The sequence below is a fragment of the Saccostrea cucullata genome, unplaced genomic scaffold, assembly GCF_032062105.1.
Source record: "Saccostrea cucullata isolate Sc308-1 unplaced genomic scaffold, CSIRO_AGI_Scuc_v1 ctg128, whole genome shotgun sequence".
NCBI lineage: Eukaryota > Metazoa > Mollusca > Bivalvia > Ostreida > Ostreidae > Saccostrea > Saccostrea cuccullata.
The window spans coordinates 329,733-342,715 of NW_026935471.1; the positions used below are offsets into that span (position 1 = coordinate 329,733).

The 12,983-nt window shown below is 35.4% G+C and overlaps 2 protein-coding genes across 2 annotated transcripts in view; one reads left to right on the forward strand and one right to left on the reverse strand.

Annotated features, from left to right (window-relative positions):
* Positions 1-5,752, forward strand: part of LOC134242946 (uncharacterized) — a 29,468-nt gene extending 23,716 nt beyond the window's left edge. The window contains 1 exon segment of the mRNA XM_062725150.1: positions 58-5,752. Coding sequence (XP_062581134.1) covers positions 58-874 — 817 coding nt within the window. The 3' untranslated portion in view covers positions 875-5,752.
* Positions 5,753-9,593: 3,841 nt separating this feature from the next.
* LOC134242970 (craniofacial development protein 2-like) lies at positions 9,594-10,349 on the reverse strand. The gene has a single exon (XM_062725183.1). The coding sequence runs from the start codon at positions 10,347-10,349 to the stop codon at positions 9,594-9,596; it is 756 nt and encodes a 251-aa protein (XP_062581167.1).
* Positions 10,350-12,983: the final 2,634 nt, after the last annotated feature.

The following is a 12,983-nucleotide window of genomic DNA, read 5'->3' on the forward strand; positions in this document are numbered from 1 at the left end:
ATTTGGTAAGGAAAAAGAATAATTTTTCAGCAATTGAAGTTTAATCTTTTTATATAGGAAGAAGTCCAATATGGAAAGAATCTGTGAGGCAAGAGGTGGAAGCGTGGATGAGAGAAGTCTCTTTCATGGCACAGATTCCATAAACACTTGTTATGGAATTTGTACTACCAATTTTGATTTTAGATTGAGTGGGAAAAATGCCACTATGTATGGTCAAGGGTCATACTTTGCTACTACTTCAAAGTACAGCAATTGCTACACCAGAGGTCCATTGCGGTTGATGTTAAAAGCAAAGGTTCTTATTGGTAGCTACACCAAAGGGGAGAGGGACATGAAATGTCCCCCGATCATGGAAGGTCACAGGCGGTATGATTCTTGTGTAGATAATATGGCCAACCCTACAATATTTGTCACTTTTGACAGAAACCAGAGCTACCCAGAATACCTGATAGCATATAAAGAGAAAGGTGATGATCTTGTTTCGCCTGCTCCAGTTTCAATGCCTGTGAGCAGGCCAACGTCTTTAAGAGCAAGTGCTCAGAGTTCAAATACAGGGACTGCTAATGCACATTCTGGCTATGGCCAGAATTTTTCTAGCAGTTCTTACATTTCTTCTAGCAGTGCTCAAGGCTATGGAACTCAAGCGATTAGTGCTCAGAATGCTGGTGCTCAACCTACTGTGAGTGTAGGTCAGGTGTACAACAACCCTTTACATCTTACACCAGTATCTCCCGCTACACCCCCCGATTTACCTGCTTCTCAGGTGAGTCCAGTAGAATCGCCTGGTCTGTCTTACCGAACGTCTTCCGGGCGCGTGGAACGGATGGACTATCCAGAACGGAGGAGGAAGGATGATACCTGCAGTATCCAGTAGCTTCAGTATCCGTAGATACAGAGAAAGAAGGATAGCTGCAGCATCCTGTGCTAAGGATAGGGAAAACCTTTTTACATAAAAGACTTAAACATTCCTTTATATTTCTATTCTAAGTTTTGTATTGTTGATTACAAATTAACATTTCAATGTATTTCTCTTCTATGTCTTGTATTGTTGATTACAAATAGGTCATGAGAATCATATATGTTACGGATGAATTTGTACCTAAGCTAGTATACCTGTAATTATTTGTTAATTAAGTATCTTTTGTTTATAGATCCCACCAGTGTCATGAAACAACTTGCTATGATTTTTGAATTTTTTTTTTTATTCATGAGTGAAAGGCTCACTGAAAGCCAAATCTGATAATTGTTATTGTTGGAGACGGAGGATCAGATTACAAATCACTTTTCAGAAATATTGTTGAATATTTGTTGTGCATTATGTAGAAATCTTCAACAAACAATGGGTTCAAGACCTTTTTTCAATCAGTTTTACTATAACCCAGTACCGGGTATGTTAAACAAGCTGCACAAACTTGCTTTGTTTGTTCTCAAACCATTGGTATATGGAGAATATCATGGTATATGACAGGAGTTGTGTTGGTATTTTAAAACTTGTCAGCCATTTTTAGCTGTAATGGTTGTACATACTTGTACTTTAAATCACTAGTTAATGGAAAATAAAAAACATTATATTCATATGTGAATATCAGAGAAATGTTTGTATTTTTCACCTACGTTGATATTTTTCCTATTGAAGGTTCAAGATAAAAACATAAGAGAGTTGATGTGAAGAGTTGGTTATTTTACAGTAGACGTGACATACTAGAGTTGTCACCAGCATGTCAGTCTCACTGTACACATAAACACTGAATTTATAGCGATTTGCTGTTGTATGTGGTACATGTATTTTGTTATGTGATACAGAATGTGCCATAAAAAGTGATTGTTACATTGATTAAGAATATCTTATTGCTATAATCAAAAATGATGTATGTACTGTATATTTAAGATATACTAAGTATCTAACTGATATATTTCGTAATGTACTGGATTATTTAGACATTGAAGCATGAGATCATGTCGAAATAGCTATATTAAGCACCTCAAGAAAGATCAAGGTTTATAACGTTGGTTATTACAAATGTTACGGAAATCTTTTTAGTAAGGATACATGCTTTATAGTAAGGATACATGATTTTCAGTAACAACACATGCTTCTCTGTAAGGAAATCTTTTCAGTAAGGATACATGCTTTTCAGTCAAGATAAATGCTTTTCAGTAAGGATATTACATGCTTCTCAGTCAGGATACATGCTTCTCAGTAAGGAGACATGCTTTTCAGTCAGGATGCATGCTTTTCGGTAAGGTGACATGCTTCTCAGATTTGTGGAAGGGAATACATTTAACAAGATAAAATCTGTCACCTTGACCTTGAATGGTACAGCCATGACATCTCTTTCACAATTTAAAAAAATTATGCGTATCTTTAGAGTTGCTTATAACCTTGAAACACACATGTAACTATGAATAGTAGCTTCCCAGTAATGAATAAAGATATATACCAGTATATATAGACCTTGAATGAAGGTCAGTTGAACAAATCTACACAAATATGGTGAAATGTTATTCAATTCTTAATTGTATTTTTAATTAACCAAACGTTAATTGAAATATGAATGAGAAACAGTAGCCACAATTAGTGACAGGAAAGCTTACTAAGACTGAAAGATGTGCCATAATCTAATGCCCTGTTCACACGGAGAGTTTAATTCGCAGTAAATTAATGCAAAGTAAACTAATTTGAATTGAAATAATGCCAATTAAATAGCGTTCACACGACAGCTAAATCGAAGTAAACTAATGCGAATTAAAATTTTATAACTACAAAAAGACTATTCAGTAAGGCTATTATGACGTCATTTGTAAATCACGTCATGTATGCAGAGCCATCCATTTGAATCATAGTGGCTACAGGGATACAATTAGTGATTACCATGCTTTTCCTTGATTTTTGAACCAAATGTAACACAGATACCTAAATCTAACCATCAACATGTGTACTGTGACTCAGTTCTGGCCTTATGCATGCATCAAAATTTAATTCGAATAAGCTTCGCTTAGCGTTCACACAGAGTTAATGCGAAGGAATTTAATGTGCAGTAAATTAATTCGAATTAAACTAATTCGCATTAAATTCTCCATGTGAACGCTAAGCAAAGCTAATTTGCAGTAAACTGACGTTTAAATCGAATTGAACTCTCCATGTGAACAGGGCATATGTTTAAAATTTGTAGAGTTTTTTTTATAGATTTTTCAAATTTCTGTCTAATAGATATTCATCCTATTGAGATTGCCCACATTTTGTCAAATTCTCACCATTATTGCACAGACGAGGGCATGTGTGTAGAAGAATTACATGCTTAGTTTGGACTTTCAGTAAGGCTTGGCATTCTCGACGTTACCTAATTAGCTTCTGAAATTTACACAGCTTCCCTTCACTGTTGAAATATACATATGATAGAAATGCGGCCGAATGTCAACTGGTGTAGTAAATAGCCAATTAAAAGTTCTCTCACGGCACAGAGGTGGGGCATAAGTCGTCTGATCGTTATCAACAACAATTTTAAGTTCCTATGTTATTAATTTCGTAACCAATGAGAATCTACATGTACTAGTATTCTCCATTACGTAGCACAGAGAAAGTCACGCCCTACTGAAAGTCCAAAGATGGGGTAAAATACTCATTGCTTGATTAGTGAAGTTAATGGGCATGGGGAGGTCTAAGAATACATATATTGATATAAAGCATGATTTCTTGATATGAAAAAAGATTATTTGTACACATGTAATTTCAGCACATTTACATATAATGTATGACTTGTAGCCTAAGTTCATGAATCAAACTTAACAATGAAATGTATATGAAAATAAAATCGGTCTATGTATTTAAAGAAAAATATGTTAGTATATGTATGCTTATACAGTGTATTGCAGTGACATGTCTTTATAATAACAAAGGTGTAGGAATTTTTTTTTAATGCTTTATTTTTAAAAAGTTTTCTTCCAAACAAAAGAAGGTGTAAGAAATTTTTGCATTTTGATTTTGAACACTAATTACTGGTTATTTTAAACAATAATTTTGAGTACTTGTAAATCACTAATGAATATTGATCATTTGCTTGTTCACATTATTATGCTTTCTAATGATATTTAGAAAAAAAAAGATGTTAACTTTCTGACAATTATAACCACAAAAGTTAAACTTTCTATTTGTGTTTGTAAATTAATCACCCCCTTTTTTTAGCTCAATTGAGTCAAAGGCTACAAGAAGAGACTTTCGGAATGAAATTGACTAGGAAAAAAGAGAATGCTTTGATCTGAATTTAGATTTAATAAATAGTGGCCATGAATGATCAATGTCTTTAGTATAAAAAAAAGTATGTAAGGCCATCTTTTAAAGACTTCTTTTTGCCCTCTTGACTTTGTGTTAAAAACAATTGGGATAATAATTTTAAAAGTAGATGATTTTTTTTTTCAAGAAAAATGTCAACATACTTGTCAATGAGATGAGAAAATTCTTGAAAAAACTTTTTAAAAAATTTATTAAAAATATTGTTTCTTGTAGGTTAAAAAATGTTTTGAGTTGGACCATTTTAGTCTGTTGGTTGGGAGAGGGCAAACAAAAAAGTTTTTTTTAAAGGATGGCTACATTTGTGTAAGATGTCCATTTTATGATAATGTAATGCTAGTCTAGCTAGTATAGTGTGTTTTCCTTTCTTCCTTTGGCTTTTCTTCTTCCCTCAAAACAAAGTTTGGGAGGATATACTGGAGGCTGTATGTCTTTTTTTTTTTTCATCTTTGAAGCTTAATTCTAGACTTTGTAGAAATGATAAAACTACAGTTTGAATATGTGCTCCTTGTCAGGTTTTGTAAAAATTTTAAAAAGTATTTTATTTCATCATAATGTACATAACTAGCATTGAAATAAGAGAAGTAAAATTCTTATCTGGACGTATTTTTGAAATCCAAAAGAATTTTATAGGCTAGTACCGTACTTCATACAAAGGTAGCTTTCTGCCAGAAGTGCCTACATGTATAATGATATTACATCATTGTCTTTTAGACAAGGTCAAATTCACACACTAGGCTACAAAAAATTACAATTAAGTCTGTGATAATTTTGAATGAATGGAAGAAACCTGACCCAAACAAAGATGTAAATGTAAACTGTAGCTGATGATCCATTAAAAGCATTTTCATATTGTGCTTGCATGGCTCAAAGGTTGCATTTGGCAAGAAACAAGTGTGAAACAAGCAGTTTGTTCATTTTAACAAAATCACTTAGATCTAAGTGTAAAATTATTTTCTTTTGCCAGATAAGTTGACAATAAGCCAGAACATTTAGGACATTAATTAGTCAAGGTCACAATGTTCAGATGTTTGAATTTCTGCATGAAGGTCACAGAAATGTAACATTTTTAAAATAAAAATTTACATGGAAGCTTGAGCAGCAGGAGGTTATACTTAACACAAAGGAGTATTCTGAGTTAATTGTTACAAAATAAACATTTCATGTTTTTGCACTTTTTGGCCATGACTCCTTCATTCTAGAACATTTTCCAAATCCACACAAGAGTGTTACAATCTTCATTAAGACACAACAACATTTAGGCCATGGAAGATTAAGCAAGCGTGCAGAGTTCTTTGAAATATATTTTTTAAAAGTATTTTCTTTCATTTAGTTGAAACAGGTAGTTTTTAAGTCTTGTTAGAAAATTGCTGTTGGTTGATTATTTTCCCTTTCTAGTTAAACATTGCTACATGTTTTGTTCTCTGTTCATTGCTTTGTTTAATTTAATAAAGTTGAATTAAATTTTAATATTTTGTTTTCACTTGAACAGTTGAAGCTAGTGTTCTTGGCTGTAAAAGAAAGGTAACACTATCTTGTAGGTGAATCTATATTCTTGAAATCCAATTGATAAAATAATTTTTGAAAAGAAACTAAAGTCTGGTAATCAGCTTGAAATTTTAATTTCAAACAGTTAACTTGTCATCAATCACTTTTGTCAAAGGTATTTTGCAATATATTGCAATCCTCTGTTAAGTTTCATCAAAATCGGTGACCATGCGTGGCAACGAAGTTTAAGTGGTTACAGAGAATGGCTATTAATTAGTCAAGGTGCATCTTGATTTTTCTGCCAGGCACTAAAGTTACCCCCCAAACAAATTTTTCCAAAACGTAACTTTTTGCTATTGCAAGTGCTCGTTGAAGACCATTGACACCTTTCACTTTTTGATGCCGTAGAGACAAATAAGGGTGATGTAATAGTGTATTTCTAAAATATGGCATTAAAAAGCGGTTGAAGCCTGACATATGTACACACACCCTCCCGTCCAAATACCAAAATAGGATTTTTAGGTCACCTGAGTAAACTCAGGCGACCTATTGCTATCCGTTTTCGTCCGTTGGCCGTCGTGTGCTAATATTTGAACATTTTCAGCTTCTTCTCTGAAACCACTGAACCAATTTCAACCAAATTTAGTACACAGCATCTATGGGTAAAGAGGAACATAAATTGTGAATTTTATGGTCCCTGCTCCCCTGGGGCCTGAGGGGTGGGGCCAAAACCACTAAAATTATTGCAATCTTTAAAAATCTTCTTCTTTACTCCTGGACATCAAGCAAGCAAACTGGTGGCATGAATGTAATGAGCATTGAGTAAAATACCAACATTGTGAAATTTATGGCCCCAGGGTCAGGGGTTCTAGTGCTAGGGCGGGTCTATATAGATTATATAGTGAAAATGCATTATTTCTTTAAAAATCTTCTCTGTTCCTGGGTAGTAAATAAACTAAGTACATGGTTATGATGTGCAAGAGTGCCTCTTCTAAAATTGTGAATTTTATGGCCCCAGGGGGGTAGTGGTGACTTCTATAGCCTCAAATCTTTCACTTTTCATACCCATTTCACACATATTCGCGTTTACCAGGGGGGTCTGTGGCCCCGTTTTTTGGGGGGGGTCCATTGTAACTTTTATCTTGTTTTAGTATATACATTTTTTAACATGGTAAATTCCAAAGGGGGGTTATAGAATACTCAGGTGACCTATAAGGCCCCCCCCCCCCCCCTGTAGATCCGCGCTATATATATAGATACTAGGTAGCTGTAACCCAGTGTAACTGTATGGGGGGTATATCAAAAAGTTCGTGGACTAGTGCCATAAAATTTAAACCGCTTTAGGTATATCAATGAATTTTAAAATACAAGTATCTAGTTAACATCATCTTTTCTATCCACAGAATAAACCACAAATTATAATTTTTTTTCAATAAATTAGTCAAGTTTTTGTAAGCAATGGTATGTCCAGAAACGCAACCTCAAAAACGACGTTTTTTCGACCTAAGTGTAACTGCGGAAAACTATTTTGATATGAACATTTGACGTAGAAAAATCCTGTTAATTCAGGTATGGGACACTATTGTTCCATAAAATATGGATTTTTTACTTCATTCTGGAACTTCTATGAAATTTTATCGGAAATTTTACATGGAGTAACCAAACAAATATTGCCTTGAAAATGACGTCAAAAAGGGGTAGGCCTTTCCTTTTCTAATATTCTATACAGTTTCGTCCCTGAAAAAAAATGGTATAGGCCTAGGAAATGATTAAACTCGCTACAGACAAAAAATATGCATCCAGAGTACTTGTTTTTTAATGTCAAAATAGGTTCAGAGAGAAAAGGGATGCACAGTTAATGTTGATTTGTAGTCAGGGTGTGAAAAATCAATCACGTCAAAAAAGTAGATATTAAACTCCAAAAATCAAAATATGCTGGAACAATCAAGCGAGGATCTCTCCCAATGTATAAATCCATTTGCAGTATTATATGCATTTAAGCCGCTGTTCATGACATTGTAAAATCATATAAACAAGACGGGTTGAAATCCTTACTCAGTTCCAGTGAAACTCATCAAAATAAGTGTATGGGGCAGTCTGATTAAAACCAGCCCCCTTCTCCTTTCACTCGTCAGGAGAAGGGGGTTGGTTTTAATCAGACTGGTGTTTGCCTTAAATAAAATTAGTAAGCTTCAAATCAGAAAATAAACTAATGTACATTAGTCTGATTTTAAATCATCGCTCTTAATTTTCAACTTGAAGTTAACAACTTCAGCTTAACCCAAAGTTAACATGTTTAGTTTTAATTTATTTCAATAAATTTAGGCAATGAATACAAGATCTCCAATTAGTTTTGAAAATGACCACTGTTGATTATCTTCACATTTTATTACGTCAGTTTTCAAACCCCAGAGTGTTGCGCCAAAGGTGATTGTGTTGATGAGGAGATACATCCTCTATGACATTGCTACAGACAGTTTCCTAGCAGCTGCATTCGTGTTTTTTCCTACTATCTATTGACAAAATGCTATTGCAACTTTCTAGTATCAGTTAACTTTATTTCGATTACTTAATCTGTGATAACAAACTTTGGGCATGCATTGAGTCGCCAATTATCGGGCCTTTCTGCAGGGGCCCGTTTTACAAAAGAACTTACGACTAAGACCCAAAACTTCAGATGATCATAATTTTTTTAAAAATCAATAATTATCTTTGAAATTGTTTGTGTAAAAATATTTTACCACAATCCTTTTAAAAAGTTTAAAATAATTTTCGATAAAATGTTAATTGAAAATTATATGAAGAATTAAATTTGGTCTTAATAAAACGGGCCCACCTGGCTAACGGAGAAACAATCTGGAATGTGTAATATGTAACCCTGACCCCCACTCCCACACCAAAAAAAAAAGAAAGAAAAACAACAACAACATTGAAATAAATGCAGGAGACTTCATATTTTGTATGCACACTCTACTAATTTAGTATTTTCCAATGATACCAAGGTCAATGACCTTGTGACCTTGACTGTGACTTTTTGCTAAAAATAGCTTATTTCATCTTTCACCATAACTTTTGAACCATATGAGATAGAGACTTCATAATTGGTATGCATACTCCATACCCTCTTTGAACCTTAACCATATCTTTTGAACCACGAGAGATTGAAACTTCAGATTTGGTATGCACATGCCGCTAATCAAGTTCTTTCAAATTATACCAAGGTCAATGACCTCGACATTGACCTATAGGCTAAAAATAGCTTTTTTCGAACTTTGTTGCCACCGGGCGCAAAGTGTTTCACAAACACATCTTGTTAAGTTTATTAATTGCTCTCCTGATCTCTGTCTTTGTTGGCTTATCGCAGTTGATCGGGAGGTCTATATTGGCTGGTTGTGTGTCTGGGGGTGTTTCTGGTGCTGGTCTATTTAATAGCTCTCTGAAGTGTTCTACCCACCTCTTCAATTGTTCCTCTGTTGTTGTGAGAGTTTTTCCGTTCTTGTCCTTCACTGGCTTGTCTGTTTGCTGGAACTTGTTGGAGAGCTTCTTTGTGATCATAATCATATACAGTTCTTTCAAATTTCCTTGTCCCGCAGCATCTTCAGCTTGTTTCGCCAGGTTGTCGATGCAATCCCTTTTATCTCTCCTGATGCTTTTCTTAACTTCTTTATCTGTGGCTGTGTACATGTATTCCTCTTGAGCTTTTGTCTTTGCTGATCTTGTCCTGCTTGTAATTAGCACTGCTTTCTTTTCCTTCCTCGCCTCCACTTTCCTCATCGTATCACCAGAGATCCGCTCCTTGTGCTGATTCTGCTTCTGCCTAGGACTTCCTCGCATGTGCCTTGCCACATTTCCTTGATGACTGCCATTGGGGGGTCTCTATGTTGGTATCATTGTTTTCTAGCTGGTCCTGTAGTAGCTGGAATCTATTTGACAAGCTGAGATGGAATGCTGTCTTCACTTCCTTTGTTTTGAGGGCACTCACGTTGTACCTTGTCCTCCTGTTTGTCGTGTTGTTGAACTTCTTGAGGCGAAGCCTTAATGCCGTCATCAGCAGATGGTGGTCTGATGAAATGTCTGCTCCTCTCATCACCCTGACATCTTTCCATGCTCTTCTAAATTTCTTGTTAATGCAGATATGGTCGATCTGGTTCTCTGTAACATGGTCAGGGGATCTCCATGTGGCCTTGTGAATTCTTTCATGAGGGAAGATGCTTTCACCTATTACCATCTGGTTAAGTGAGCACAGGTCTGCAAATCTCTCACCGTTCTCATTCATGTAGCCCAGTCCTTGTGTACCCATGACTTCTTTGTAGCCTGTGTTGTCATCTCCAATTTTGGCATTGAAGTCGCCCATGAGTACTGTCATGTCTTTCTTGCCTGTTTTATCCAAGACTGCCTGTAGTTGTTGGTAAAAGGCATCATTCTTTTCCTCATCTGCATCATTTGTGGGAGCATAACATTGTATGATGTTTAACTTGATCTTACTTTCCTTGGTGTTAAACTTGGTTGTTATTATGCCGGAGTTGACAGGTTCCCATCCGATGAGAGCACGTTGAGCCTCTAGGGATAGCATCAGACCTACACCTTTGGTGTGGTGGGCTCCCTCCTCGGTGTGTCCTGAATACTATAGTGTTTCCCCGGTGGTTAGCCCCAGCTGTCCCATCTGTAGCCACCTTATCTCACTAAACACCTACCAAGGCATGATAGGCAGGGTTGCCCATGCTGGCAAGATGTCTGATAGTTTCGAGGTCAGGACATGCTGGCCAGATGTCTGATAGTTTCGAGGTCAGGACAGGAGTTCGACAAGGATGCTTGCTGTCACCATTTCTTTTTCTCTTGGTCATTGATTGGATCATGAGGACTACCACATCTGACAGGTACAATGGAATACAGTAGACACTCCTGACGCAACTCGGCGATCTTCATTTTGCAGATGACCTTGCTCTCCTTTCACACAACCAAAGCCAGATGCAGGATAAAACAATTCGCCTTGCAACAACATCCGCTGGAACAGGCCTCAAAATCAACTTGAAGAGAACAGAATTGATGAAGATAAACACCACTGTCCAAACACCAGTCACAGTTGGTGGTGAGCCCATCAAAGAAGTTGAGTCCTTCATCTACCTGGGGAGTGTGGTGGATAGACAAGGTGGCACAGATCGCGACATCAAGTCAAGAATTGGCAAGGCAAGAAATGCATTTACCATGTTAAAGAACATATGGGTCTCAAAGAACATCCGTATTACCACTAAACTGTGGATCCTCAACTAAGTGTAAAGTCCGTCCTATATTGTATGGTGCAGAAACATGGAGGATGACTAAAGCTACCCTGCAGAAGATCCAGACATTTTATAACCTTGGAACCCACAGGGCAAAATTAAAAGAGGACGTCCTAGAAATTCCTGGAGGCGTGACCCAGAGTCGGAGCTAAAAACACAGGATATGACCTGGCATGATGCAGTTAGAGCAGCTCAGAATCGTGTTCGTTGGAGGACTGTTGTTGATGGCCTATGTTCCTCACGGAACGACAGGCCTAAGTAAAGTAATTAAGTTAGATCCTCAGATCCTGAAAATTAGCTTTTAAGTATTTGAAAATGCTCAAAAGAATGTTTGTAATTTCACATAGAAATTTGAATTTACCCAAGGCATTAATTTCATCAATCATATGATTTTTAAAATATTAGCAAAACGTTTACAATATGGGTGCGTATCATTACCGCTACATTTTCGAAATTTTCATTACCGCTACTTAGTCATTACCGCTACAAAAAACGTTACATTACCGCTACATAAAAAACGTTACATTACCGCTACATTGTTAGCCAGCCACTTATGCGTGTACAGTTTATTTTATATAAATATTTATACAACAACTATACATACATAAGACCTGTTTACCACCCTCCAAAAAAAGTTGCTAAACAAAGAGGTGAAAGTAGCATGATTTTATGAGCAGGATATATTAAATTCAATTTTATTTCATAAAACACTAAAAAATTAAAATCAAGTACTGTTCATAGATAAAACCCTAAGTTTTGTGAAATGTTTTTGTAAAAATACACAAAAATTGCAAACTTTTTATTGGTCCAAAAAGTCTTGAAAGAATTGTGGAAAACTTTGAAATTAAACAGTAGTTCTTAAATGATTGTTAAGTGTGAAAAGTTTTCCCCCTTGTGAAATAATTTCCCCACACTTTCGTGAAATAAAAAGCTTAGCTTTGTAAAGTTCCCTTTTTTGTGCTGTGTTGTTTTTCTCCTTTCGTCCTGGGAGAATCTTATTTCTTGCAGGCTGCAGTACATTTTCAAGTAACTTTTTGTTTGGACTGACTGAATTTTGGCCAAAAAATAAAAAATACTCGGATGAGAACTACAAAACATTGTGTTCTTTTTAAAAACATTCACCATACCTGGCTAAATCGAATATGTAGCGGTAACGAGTTGTTTTTCGCTGATTCAATATGTAGCGGTAATGAGTTGTTTTCGACCGGAAAAATGTAGCGGTAAGGATCGGTCGAAAATCTGAAAAAATGTAGCGGTAATGAGTTGAAATTTTTTGCAATGTAGCGGTAATGTTGACCTCCCTACAATATACCCGCTTTTCGCCAAACTAACGAAAAATCATTTTGACCACCTGTGACAAACCCAGTGAAAAGATGCAACAAGAAACTAGAAGTGTAGCTAAACACAATAAATTCAGTGAGTCTGTGTTTGCTTACCTGGATGCCTTACTGAGATATAAGCCACACATAAAGACACTGACTGCAGAATCATACCCCCCCCCCCCCTCAGAGAGAAAGCAAGAAATTGTTTTCTGTACTGTGAAAACAAAATTTTTTTTAATAAAATATTTTTCTGTGACATTTTCACAAAGCATCACAACTGTAAAATCAACAAAATTTAAGCCAAAACAAGCCTTAAAAAAAATTTATACCAGAAAGTTACCAATAATTTTTTTTATTCATCAATTATTAACAAATCTACCTGGCCAATAGAACAATGAAATACTTTATATGTTTTATTTAATTTTGTATCAAATGAAACGTATTGCAACATTTCAAATTATTTTTTTTTATCAAATTAAAACGATTTAAAAATTCAAGTTTAAAAGACTTTGCATTTGTTTTAAATCAGCTGTAAATTTTGTAATTTCTTAAAATTGTGTTAAATAAAAAACTGTTTTACAAGTGTTATTATTCATTTTTAGATCG